General features: G+C 32.6%; 1 protein-coding gene across 8 annotated transcripts in view; it reads right to left on the bottom strand.

The window, feature by feature from the left end:
* Nucleotides 1-13,525, bottom strand: part of MYO6 (myosin VI) — a 131,197-nt gene that overhangs the window by 57,823 nt on the left and 59,849 nt on the right. For all 8 annotated transcript variants that reach the window (XM_064360907.1, XM_064360906.1, XM_064360902.1 and 5 more), the window contains exons 10-12: nucleotides 10,647-10,727; nucleotides 7,090-7,270; nucleotides 872-1,016 (exon numbers count right to left, since the gene is read on the bottom strand). In XM_064360907.1, the coding sequence (XP_064216977.1) occupies nucleotides 872-1,016; nucleotides 7,090-7,270; nucleotides 10,647-10,727 (407 nt within the window). The remainder of the gene's footprint in view (nucleotides 1-871; nucleotides 1,017-7,089; nucleotides 7,271-10,646; nucleotides 10,728-13,525) is intronic.

Here is a 13,525-nt window from a genome sequence, read left to right on the forward strand (position 1 = left end):
GTCCTGCTCTACAAATGTCTTCCAGTGTTTTTCTTTATCATAAGAACAATTTTGAACTTGCTTAGCAAAGAATCAGGCTAAGCACACCTGGCTAAAATTGTCCAAAGAATAAGAGGTAGCAAATTTTCTGAGAGATGAAAAGCTTTTTCAAAAAAATCCTGCTTGTTTCAATTTGTTGAAAATTTTTCTGAAGTATGTCACTAGAGCTCATCTGACTTTTTCCTTCCACAAATGAAGAGCCTGCAGTGCCTCAGAATGACAAGGATGAATGTCAATTTTATTCTACAGTACTGAAACCAAAACTACATAAAATATAGGACATGGAGACAAAAGTGCACAAACATCCAAGTACAATCTAGAAGTTCTTGGTTACTGACTTTTAAAATCTTGGTTAAGCTCTTATTTCTTGTCATTTTTAATTTCTTCCAAATAAAGAATCCTAAACATAAAGAAAGTGTCATTTGCTGAGTATTTTGCTAAAGTGAGTTCTGCTTAATAGAAGTTTTAGTACATATTATTTGCATGAAAAATTAAGAAATGATCTGTTGCCTAAAACTGCCACATATTGATTTATATCAGCAGCTTGTATTTGCATAGCTATAGAAAAGTATACCTCTCTCTTACCTTATAAATTCCAAATATCAGCAAGGAACATCTTTAAGAGCTATGTTAAACTCCATTTATTTATATGGTGGATTACTACACTGAGATGCACAGAATTTTGATTTATCAAGCACAGGTTTTAGAACATAATGAAAAGAATGAGTTGTGTATAAAGATCAACTTTAAATTTCAGTATCCTCAGAAAAAGATTTTTCCTTGACAAACTGCAAGGCAAAATTTTTGCAGAGCAATTAGTTAAGAAACTTACTTTATAACTGTTCCTTTGGTGCCCCCTGCTGTTGTTAGCATGACTCTTGTGGTCAAACTTACTCGAAGATCATCTTGGTCCAAACCCAGCAATTCAGCACAATATTCCAAAGACTGAGCAGACTTATTCTTCAGATTACAACCACCTAATGGAAATATATTTTAATTGAAATTACTAAGTAAGTATTATATAAACCAGATTTTCAAGACTCATTTCTTAGAATTATACTTCACTTACATAAAACTATGGAATAGGCAAAACTTATTTGTAACTCTTAAATCCACCTCATTTTACACCATCCTTGTCAAACACCCAAACTGCTAAGATCAACAGAAGACCTTCTTTTGGGGAAATTCATGGTATAATCCTTTAAGAACATCAATATTAAACTGCCACTGTTTCATTTTTTATGACCATGTAAGCAAACTACACTAATGATACATTACAATATTTTTTTAATGTATTAACTCTTTAGAGAAATGTAGCATCTCATCATTAAACTTCATATGACTCCAAGAAATTTCAAGGGGTAATTTTAGTGCAAATGCTGTAAGGCACCTTAATAGATCAATTTGGATGCACCTATGGGTGTGTTTATGCATATACATAATAAGCATGTACTCATATTGCTTGGGGTTGCAGGGAGAGAGCGAAGAGACAATTACTATTACTTGTACAGGTTGAGTATCCCTTATCAGAAATGTGACCAAAAGTGTTTCAGATTTTAGATTTTTTTCCAATTTTGGAAAATCTGCATATACACAATGAGCAATGAGCCCAATTCTAAACACAAAATTCATTTATGTTTCATATGTACATTAATATAACATGTAATATACATATATACCACTGTCTAGTTTCTCCAACAGCTTGACTTTCTGTGCTAGACATCAATACAAATGCTTCCTCTTTTCCTTATTACCCTTAGGGGTATCTGCAAGCCTTTTTGACATTTTCTTTTTGTTGTTGTTGTTGTTGTTATAGAGACAGGGTTTCGCCATGCTGACCAGGCTTGTCTTGAACGCCTGACCTCAGGTGATCCACCCACCTCAGCCTCCCAAAGTACTGGGATTACAGGCATGAGCCACCATGCCTGGCCAATTTCAGTACTATCTTTACACCACAGAACAGAAAATAGCGGAAAAAAAAAAAAAAGGCAAAGTAGTTAGGTCTTGACCCATGTGGGCATTTTGAGAAATCTGCCGTTGGCACATCTAACCTGCATATGTGCCATTTTATTTTCCGTGTGCTTGTGTAGGGGCATGCGAGTAAAAGATATATTGCAGCAGATGGCACCACGCAGGTCATTTTTGCCTTAGTACATCATATCTACAGATTTATATCTATAAAGACTATTTTTAAAAGTATTATAAAGAGATACAGTGCTTTAGTCTCAGAGGTGATCAGGCTCTGCAAGTACTAACTATGTGACCTTGAATAAGTTACTTATTCTCTCTGTGCTCAGTTTCCTTGTCCATAAACCTGAGATAATAACTTTACCTACCTTTTATGGTTATGAAAATTAATAAGGTTACGTATGTGAAGTGCTTGGAACAGCAGTGCCTGGTACAGAGAAAGTACTACATAAAGATTAACTATTCTATTTATTTACTTGCATTATAATATTTAAAAATAACATTTTACAAATACTTTCAAAGATTAATATTAATAAATTATATATTCTAAGGCTACCTAACTTAAAAACCACAAAGAATATGTGAAAATCATGAGAATTTTATGACAAATTCATAAACTACTTAACAGACCAATCTCAGAATATATATGAGAAAAAAATGTGAAAAATGAGACCATTTTATAATAAGATGTTGTTGGGACAATTCATTGAGTAAAGAACAGCTTCTTCAGTAAAAGTACTGGAACAACTAAATGTCCACATGCAAAAGAATGAAGTTGGACCCCTTCCTCACATCTTACACAAAGATTAACTCAAAATGGAATCAAAGACTTAAATGTAAGAGCTAATGCTATTAAACTCTTAGAAGAAAACATAACCATAAATCTTTATGATCATAGCGTAAATGTTCATTTCTTTGATATAATAACAAAATCACAAGCAATAAAAGAAAAAACAGATAAATTAGGCTTCATTGAAATAAGAGCTTGAGTTTTGAGGAACAATAACAAATGAGTAAAAAGACAACACACGGAATGGGAGAAAATATTTGCAAATTAAATATCTGACAACTTGTACCTAGAACATATTTTTAAAACTCTTACAACTTGGTAAAAAAAAGACAACCCAATTAACAAATGGGCAAAGAATCTCAACAGACACTTCTCCAAAAAAGATACACAAATGGTCAGTGGGCACACAGAAAGATGCTCAACATCTTGATCCATCAAGAAAATGCAAATAAAAACCACAAAGAGGTAACACTTCACACCCACTATGATTGCTATAAGCATACAGAGAGTACTGGTGAGGATATGGAGAAACTGAAACCCTCATACACTGTTGATGGAAGTATCTACTGTGAAGTGGAATAGCTACTTTGAAAAAGTCTGACAATTCTCAAAAGGTCAAACAGAGTTTACCATGTGATTCAGCAATTCCACTCCCAGGCATTTACTCAAGGAAAATGAGAACACATCCAAACACAAAATTGTACACAAATGTTCTCAGCAGCATAATAGCCAAAAAATGGAAACAACCCAAATGTCCAGAAACTGATGAATGTGTAAAAAATATATAATATATCCATACAATGAAATATTATTTGTCAATAAAAATAAAAGGAAGTACTGCTAAATACTACAACATGGATTAACCTTGAAAACATTATGCTAAGTGAAAGAAGGCAATCGCAAAAAAACACAAATTGTATGATTCCATTTATATGAAATGCCCAGTATAGGTAAATTTATAGAGACAGGAAGCAGATTAGTGGTTACCTAAGGTTGAGAGAAATGGGCAATGAGGAGTGACTGCTAATGTGTATGGGGTTTCTTTGTGGGGTGACAAAAATGTTCTAAAACTATGGTGATGGTTGCCCAACTCTGAAAATACTAAAAACCACTGAAATGTACACTTCCAATGCATGAACTGTATGGTGTATTAATTAGATCTCAATAAAGCTTCTACCAAAAAAAGAAGAGATATTTTGAGAATATACTGAATGTCCCATACTACGAAAGTGTGCTTATTACTCATGTGTAGATTCTATACATATATACGTTGCCTAAAATTATGTAACTGTCAAAAAACTGAACATCAAATAATTCATTTAAATATTTCTTCTTTTTTGCTATATTGCAAAGTTTCTTACATACCTCCAAAAAGTAAGGCTAAGATTAAGAAAAAAAAAAAGGCTTTTTAATAAGTCTTAAAAGGCAAAATACTACAAAATAATGTAAAGTTTTCATATCACTTCTTTCCAAAAAAGAAATTCTTCAAACATTTTAAAAGTCTGTTGTTATACTAACATTTTATTTGTTATGTGGAATTTTAATAGCATAGGCAGTCCCAATAAGTGTTTTCTGCGTTTTCATTATGCAAAAACTTCTTTATGACAGTTAAGAGTCATCTTAGTGCTTATTGGAGAATAATCTTTCAGTAGAATAATTATAAAAATACCAAATTTTTTGGAGACAGGGTCTCACTCTGTTGCTCAGGCTGGAGTACAGTGGTGCAATAGTGGCTCACTGCAGCTTCAACCTCTCAGGTTCAAACAATCATTCCACTTCAGCCTTCCAGCATGCACCACCCATGCCCAGCTAATTGTGTGTGTGTGTGTGTGTGTGTGTGTCTGTGTCTGTGTGTCTGTGTGTGTGTGTGTGTGTGTATCACAGGCATGCACCACCCATGCCCAGCTAAGAGAGAGAGAGAGAGAGAGAGAGAGAGAGAGAGAGAGAGAGAGAGAGTGTGTGTGTGTGTGTGTGTGTGTGAATCCTCCCACCTCAGCCTCTCAACATGCTGGGATAGCAGGCATGAGCCACTATGTCCTGCCAAAACCAAGTTTTTTTCCAATAGCTAAGACATGAAAAATCAAGCTCCCTAGGGAAAAAAAGAAATCACTTCTAATTAGAAAGAAACCATTTGGATCTATACAAAGAGTCACAGGAAGGATAGAGACAAATATAATAAAATATTCGCTTTTAAAATAATTAATTTAATCATTTATTAATCCTATTGATTCCCTGCCTCTTTCCAATCTTCCTTGATTTCTGTTCACTTTCCCTTCGACAAAAGGAAGTTAAAGAAGAAAAATAAGAGACAATGCCAATAGCAGCACCTTTTGGGCATTTCATACTCTTCTACTAACTGCATCATGCAGCATTTATAATATTCTATATATCTGCATCTTCTACCACAGGGTAATAAAAAGCTGTGAAGATGCCATTCTTCACTTCTAACAACATTTCTAAAGCGTGCATTAATTATTGTAAAGATTTTTTTTTTGTGTTAGAATCTCCCACACATTCTCCCTTGGTATAACAATGATAGAGAGAAAATGAAATGTATGCTAACATTCATTACATTTTCAAAACAAATTTTCCAATCATTCAAAAAAAATAAAAAATTTTAATGCATATTAAGAACATATCTAATTTTGCTTGGATTTTTTTCATTTTAAATTGGGAGTAATCTATATTTTAATCATACTTCCTCATTTAAAACACAGTGATTACTATGTGCCAGACACAAGTATTCAAATCATTTTACAAATATTTAACTAATGTATTCCTCTTTATAACATGAGGTAGGGACTATTACTATTTTCAGTGAGGAAACTGAGACATGAAAAGGCTAAGTTCCCTGCCTAAGGTCACACAGATAGTACGTGGTGAAGCATCTGGATTAGGAGCATGTGCTCCCATCCACTATGTTATGTTGCATCTCACTTATTGATTTCACAGCATTGCAGAACATTAAATCTGAAAATCATTAAGATGTCTGTTTTAGTCTGCTCATTCACAGATCACAAATTTCAGTAGCCTGGGAGAAAGGAGGGACAATTATCACAAGCCTCTGAGTTAGTCAGACCTGAGTAGAACCAGCTCTCACATCTACAACTTCATCAATAACCACATTCATCACTTCGACACAGGTTCCACTTCTGTAAAATGGAGATAATATCCCCTACCTCATTATATTTATGCTATACAGATTACAATTATGATGTTTATGATGAAATAGAGAATAACACTTTTTTTAATGTTCTTTTTTCCTGTCTTCTTATACTCCTTCCCCATATACGTACTATCGCTAGGTACTGATTGTACTTTAGAAGTCCTTCTCTTTTTCAAAAGGATTATTTCATTTTGCAACTGAAGACACCAAGGCTCAGAGAGCCTCTGGGATCTAACACCAAAGCCCATTATTGACTATTACATTAAATGGTGCTGCAGGTTTTCCCTAACTCATCCTTTATAAGATCCTCCAATAATGTCTTAATATAGGGATTGACAATCTTTTTCTCTAAAGTGCCAGACAGTAAATATTTTAGGCTTTGCTAGACATACAGTCTTTGTTGCAACTACCCAACTCTGACACTAGCACAAAAGCTGGTATAGACCATACTTAAATGACTGGGAGTGGCAATGTTCCAATCAAATTTTACTTACAAAAACAGGCAGTGGGCTAAATTTGGGCCATGGTTCACAGTTTGACATTCCCTGTATTTGTGCATCAAATTTAGAACTATGCAAAGTTCTACTGTTTATGTACAGACTAAAACACTAGAGTTGATGAGTTGCTTTTGCCATGCATTTAAATACTGTTTTCAATCTGCATAAGATTAAAATTTTAATTTATTTTCATTTCTTATTAATAAAGTACATGGGCTTTTATATATTAAATTGTCCTAATTAATTCATCCAATGATCCTGAAAATTTTCAAAAATGCCTTAATAGATTATACAGAATTAATCTCCTCACCTATTGGAAAAGTGTAAGATCAACTGGAAAATTTAACCAAAAATTCCCCTAAATTTATTAGTATGAAACAGTTATTTAACCTTCAAAAATGAGAGGTTTATTACTAAGCAATATCACTGATTTGTTCAAAACAGAGCTCAGAATGACTGATAATGAAACATTCTTCATTTGGCAGATTCAATATTTAAACCAGTGTATTTTAGATATTTCTTAAAGTTTTTAAGCAAGCTGCACATAAACAGATTCAATTTTCATATGACAAAGAAATAACAGAAATTCTATTTAGTTTTTTTTCCTCTTAAAAATATAAAAAGCAAACCTGAAGTGCTGCCAGCTTCCTCAAAATCAATATTTCCAAGGTGCAGGACACCAGCTACTACCCGGAAGAGATCAAGCTTTTCTTCATCATCCAAACCAATTTTTTTCATAGCTGTGCACATTCTAATAAAATCACCATGGTCATCTAACAGAGGATCTTTCAAAGAACCTGCTTTAACATACTACAAAACAAGAAGACAACAATTAACTGATCATCACATTATTTAAGTAGACTAAAACTATACACCAGGTCAATTAATGTACTATATAACATGCAAAAATAAAATCTGTCAATGGGAAAATCCTTACTATTCTAGCATTCAAAAACTAAGTGGCCAGGAAAAGTATACACAGGATCTCTCTATGCTATTTCACTATTTACTACATGTGACTCTACACTTATCAGTAAAAATTTCAATTAAAAGAATAAAATTAGATGTTTTTCAATTAAATTACAATTTTCACTCTAAAGCATTATAATCCTAGGACATTAGAAAAAGATATAAATTGAGTTAAAAAAAGGGAATATCAATAGTTGAAATGAATCAATGTCTACAGATTTTCTTAAATGAGGTCATGATAAATATATTCATTTAATTATTCTACAATGTATACATGTATCAAACATTACATTGTACTTCAATGTACTGTATAAATATATATTATTCTTGTCAATTAAAAAAGGAAGAAAAAGTAGGTTAAAAAGTGCAATAAAAAATTTAAATGTGACAATTAGTATGACATTCCTTTAGGTTAAATGCCACCAACTGCACCAATATTAAGTAGTAGTAAGTAGTGGACAGGCTGATAGAATTTTCATGTCTGAGAATTCTTTTTTAAACCTTTTTATATGCATATATATAAGGTAAAGGATATTAGTAAGCATTATGTTTACTCTAATAATTTATGCAATTACTTAAAATATTTTAGAAAAAATGAACAGAAAATTTGTTTTCTCTCCTAAAGGAACTTGCATGTAACGTACTCATTTGTTAGATTCTATACTAACTCAGAAGAAATAAAGAAGAAAGTCAGGTCTGCAGAAACTAGAAGGAGAAACGTAAAAGTTACTGGACACAAAAAGATTGTACTAGAAATTTTCCAGAACTTGAGAATATATGTTAAACATTAAGTAACAGGATCATAATTAACTGGTCATTAAAGATGCCTCCAGGAGATGGATATCTTTTCCTCCCAATAAGCAAATGATTCCCAGCTTAAGCTGTAATTGTCTTTCCGCAAAATTATTTAAAATGTTCAATTATGAATGTGTAACATTTCTGGAAAACATCTAAGACAATAAAATTCAATTTTGTTCTTAAAAGAAGCCAAGGAAACAATCACATGCAGCCAAAACCGTTCAGCAGAAAACACACATCATGCAGAATTTTTAGTCTTGCAATCGAAGGATTGCTTCATTTAAAAACTGTTTCTAACCAAAAGTTAAAGAACATATTTGCTGTATGGCAGACTAAAAATACTGCATTTTTCTAAAAATTACACACAACCTAAAGACATTCAGATGGAATTGGGCAAAGGGTTTAATTAGTCAAAATGATCACCTCATCCTCCTGATAAAGAAGACATAAAAAGTAATTTAAACATATTAATCCATTATTTACCTATATGCATAAACACACACTCAATCAATGTAAATAAGATTTCTAACAGAGTATAATGACTCTAGAATAAGAGGGCAATTTTCTTCTTTCGAGAGTACACACTACTCTTTGGAGGGTAAACTCTGGTTTTCTTTCCTCTCTACTCCATTTTTTCCATGGCAAATGATCAAATTTATATCTTTTTTTCCCCTCTTCAGAACTCCTGCAATGTCCCACTAAGAAATGTCTCCATCTTAGTGAAAAGAATACAACTTTTATATTTTGATATCTCAGAAAAACACAGTCTTATCAAGACAAAGAAAGACAATGTAATATTAATGTTCCTTCTTAAAGTACCAACCATGACTATAACAAAATTTATAGTTTATAATTCAGATTCTGTATCTATAATGATATATACAATGTCAAATTAAACAAAAATTTACTGTAGGCTTGTCTGCTCAGAATTTGAAATAATGAAACATTTTATTTGCTTTCTATTCTTTTATATAAATATACTAAAGACATAAATCATCTAATCCATTTTAAGAGGAGTCAAAAATACTGGGCTTACAAATATAGAAGCACTGAAAACTATTATAAAAACTTGTTTGATTACTCAACTTAAATTTTTAATAAAATTAATTATGGTAATATTAACCACTATATCATTAATCCTTACATAGTATTTCATAATTTAAGCCCCTTGAATACATGCAACTTAGTATCACTTATTAAACACTGCATATTAAAATTTATAAAGGGTTATAAATTTTTAGATTCAGAACTTAATGTTTTAAAAATAATAATGGTATAATTATATCTAATTACTCTTAGAAAGATAATTCATTGAAACCAATATATAAAATTTTTCACAATATATTACATAAATATCATGTTTTAAACAGAACTATAATAATATATAAGCTTTTTTTTTTTTTTTGAAATGAAGTCTTGCTCTGTCGCCCAGGCTGGAGTACAGTGGCGAAATCTCTGCTTACTGCAGCCTCCATCTTCTGGGTTCAAGCGATTCTCCTGCCTCAGCCTTCCAAGTAGCTAGGATTACCGGCATGCACCACCACATTTGGCTAATTTTTATTTTTTTTTAGTAGAGACAGGGTCTCAGCATGTTGGCCAAGCTGGTCTCAAACTCCTAACCGCAAATGATGCAACTGCCTCAGCCTCCCAAAGTGCTGAGATTATAGGTGTGAGCCATTGCACCCAGCTAGCTTTTTTTTTTTTTTTTTTTTAAACTCTGTTACCCAGGCTGGAGTACAACAGCATGATCATTGTTCACTGTAGCCTCCACCTCCAGGGTTCAAGTCATCTTCCCACTTCAGCCTCCCAAGTAGCTAGAACTACATAGGCATACACCACCTCACCCAGCAATTTTTTTCTTTGTTTTTTGTAAAGACAGGGTTTCACTACGTTGCCCAGGCTGGTCTCGAACTCCTGGCCTCAAATGATCCTCCCACCTTGGCCTCCCAAAGTGCTGGGATTATAGGCGTGAGCCACCACACCCAGCCTATAGGCCTTTCTTCCCAAGAATGCTTAATCTATTTACTGTCTACATCAAAGCTCACTTCAGCCTTGAAATGGACAATAAATTGTAAAAGGCATATACCTAAGCTCAAGTGGGTAATATAAGAGTAAGTTTCAAAAATGCTAGAAGAGAATGATTCTTAGGCAATTTAATACCTTCATGCTTGAAAACAGAATGAGAGGAGAGCAGTGATGCTCAACCAGGAAGAACCAGAACCTGCCACTTCACTAGATACCAACAAGAGGTATAAAGTATTACACTGGGAAAGAGACTTAGATAAATATTTAGTTTTTAAAAGTATAGGCCTAAAAGTTAGAACTCTTACTTTGGCTCCAAAATAAAAATTATAACACATCTTTCAGCATGATTTTTTTTTTTTACATTAAAGATTTTAAGAAAAAATGTCTACTATACCTCAGGACTTTTGCGGTTCTGTAAAATCTGTTTGTCAGTTTCTTTGTTAGCAAAGTATCTAGTGCAGCCTCGGTTTAAATACTGTGACAAAACAAATTAAATATAATTAACATATATGATCCACAGGGAAATAACAAAGGAGAAAACACAACTTATCAAATAGTGCTAACCATGAAGAATTTCTAAACATAACTTGAGTACTGTTTAATGTTTAATCTCTCCACTAAAATACTTCTATATTTATAAACATTTTTCTCTCTACTAATAAAATCAGGAATATTAAAAATCCTAATCTCTAAAAGTAGATTAAATAAAATGATTAAAATAAAAATCAATGACATAAAGGTTTTCTACTTTTAAAGGGCAACGATTTTATATCTTTTCAGTATCAAAAATCTAAATACAGTCCACAAAATCATGAAAATCAGCTTCCAACTAAATACGTAGAATCTCAAGTAAGGACCCATACTGTGGTTTAATTTTTCAAGTAATATTTTATTTTATTCTGAATAATTAAGAAATACTATCCTTGATTTTCTTAATTTCTGATTTTTAGAGTCAGTTTTTTAAAACATGCTTTTCACATTTACTGACAGTTAAAAATGATTGTACATAAATTACAGTATTTGCTTTATGGATCAAATAATTTTAGGTTTTATTTCAAAGATTTACTTTGCTTCCCAAAGGCTTTTAAAAGCTAAATACTTCCACACTATAGAATAAGAGGAGTAGTTCAGAAAAAGAACCTGTATCAATATCAATAAGAATCTACTGCTCACATTTATTAGTCTTGCAATTGAAGGCTTACTTCATTTAAAAACCGTTTCTAGTCAAAAGTTAATGAACACATTAGCTATATGGCAGACTAAAAATACTGCATTTTTCTAAAAATTACACACAGCCTAAAGACGAAATTCAGTTGGAATTGGGCAAATCTGACCAGGAAGGATGTACACAGAGAACAGAATGGGTAAGTTTTTTAAAACCTCAGCTTCTCGTAAATCAGGTCACTATGATTTTATTGTACCATGGCATGAATTAAATACACCAGATTAAATACACCACATCATACGCATACCAAAAAAAATTTATAATAAATTTGAATTATTTGAGGATAAATTAATATTTTAGATAACTGATACATCTATCATTCCTTCTCCATTATAATTAAATACTAAAATACAGTAAAAACAAGACAACAATATACATGGTTTTTTTTCTTCTACCCTAGAATCTCTGGGGAAAAAAAATAAAAGAGAAGGGAGAAGAAACAATGTTGGTAAGCATTTTCAATTGACTGTTTCAAGTAAGAGCTCTTTTACTTACCAGAATATATAGCTTAAACATATAGAGCCAAAACCAATGTTTCTTTGCTACCAAGCATTTTGTATCCTCATTCCAACTGTTTTGTCAAATACTATGCTTCTGGACAGTGAGGCCTAATATTACAATGTTTTAGTTGGCCTAATATTACAACGTTTTAGTTTTCCTAAAACTAGAACACTACCCCTGCCATCTATTCTTATTCTATCCAAGCTTTCTCTACATTCAAGGATCTATCCATGATTATAGCAAATGGCTCCATAAAAGAAATATTTGAAATGTCTAAATAATGCAAACATTTTTAAACCTTTTACTTTTTAAAGTATTATGTGTGGTTAATACAAATGCTTTCAAATAGGTATATATCCACAATTCTTTACATACTAATTTTGATGGAGTAGTGGTCTAAATTTTTAGTGACGAAAAAATTTCAACAATTTTGGAAGTGTTCAACCTACTGCAGGTTTCCCCTTTGCTTTTAAAACCTGATCTCTCAGTTATAACCAGAGGGCTAACATACAGAAAAACCTGATGAAATCACTAACATAATTACAAGTCACTTTAAGACATAATTATTTGGGGGAAGTGGATATAGTAGTGTGTATGTGCCTGCATATGAGAGGAATATTCAAGATGGTAAATGTATGCAACGCTGTTCCCCTACTCTCCCTCTTACCATCACAAGGACTTTCCTGTAAGGAAGGAAATCAGGCCTCCTGGTTCACACTGCAGAAGCAGGAAACCTTCTGACCAGATAAATTTTAATAGCTGCCCTTTCAGGATGCCTGCTATTGTTCCAGGAAAGGCTGTACATTCTGAAACCCAGAAATACTATGCTCCCAAACCTTCAAGCAGAAAGAAATGCTAGATTAAGACCAGAACAGTCACATCACTTTACTGTCAACTAAGTGTTGACAAAACCACATTGTTGTTATTATATTTTATGTAATTCACAGTAATGTATATTCCTTTTCTAAAAACCATAGTAAAAAAAAGAAATGAAATAATTTTCTTTACTTCCATGAAAATAATGTGGACAACTGGCTTCAAATTCCAATTAATTTGGAGAGTTCTAGAAAAGACTGGAGATTTTAGAAGTATATGAAGAGATACATTTATAAAGCATTTTAAGACAACAGACTTTTAAAATTTGCAAATACACATGAAAAGAAATTGGATGAAGTAAAAGAAAAGCTGTCTGCAAAAACACACACACACAACAACACAGCAATAATTATGTGTTATGATTCTCAAATGCAGGATTTCTGACCGAAAAAGACTATCAGAATCACCTGGGGAACTCTATACAAACTACATTCCTTACTCACATTCCATTCCTTTGTATAAACAACATTCCCATATTCCATACACAGACACTGTTTTCTAACCTGAGAATCTAAAAATTATGTTAACCATTCCCAGTTACCACTCCTAGAAACTCTACTCCCTTGGCCTGTAATGCTCAGGGGTGCAGGGGTGTGTGTGTGTGTGCGTGCGTGTGTGCATGCGTGTGTGTCTGGGTATTATCTTTTTTTTTTTTTTTTTTTTTTTTTTTT

Source organism: Aotus nancymaae, unplaced genomic scaffold (genome assembly GCF_030222135.1).
Source record: "Aotus nancymaae isolate 86718 unplaced genomic scaffold, 86718_ANA_hifiasm-v0.15.2.pri h1tg000040l, whole genome shotgun sequence".
NCBI classification, from domain to species: Eukaryota; Metazoa; Chordata; class Mammalia; order Primates; family Aotidae; genus Aotus; species Aotus nancymaae.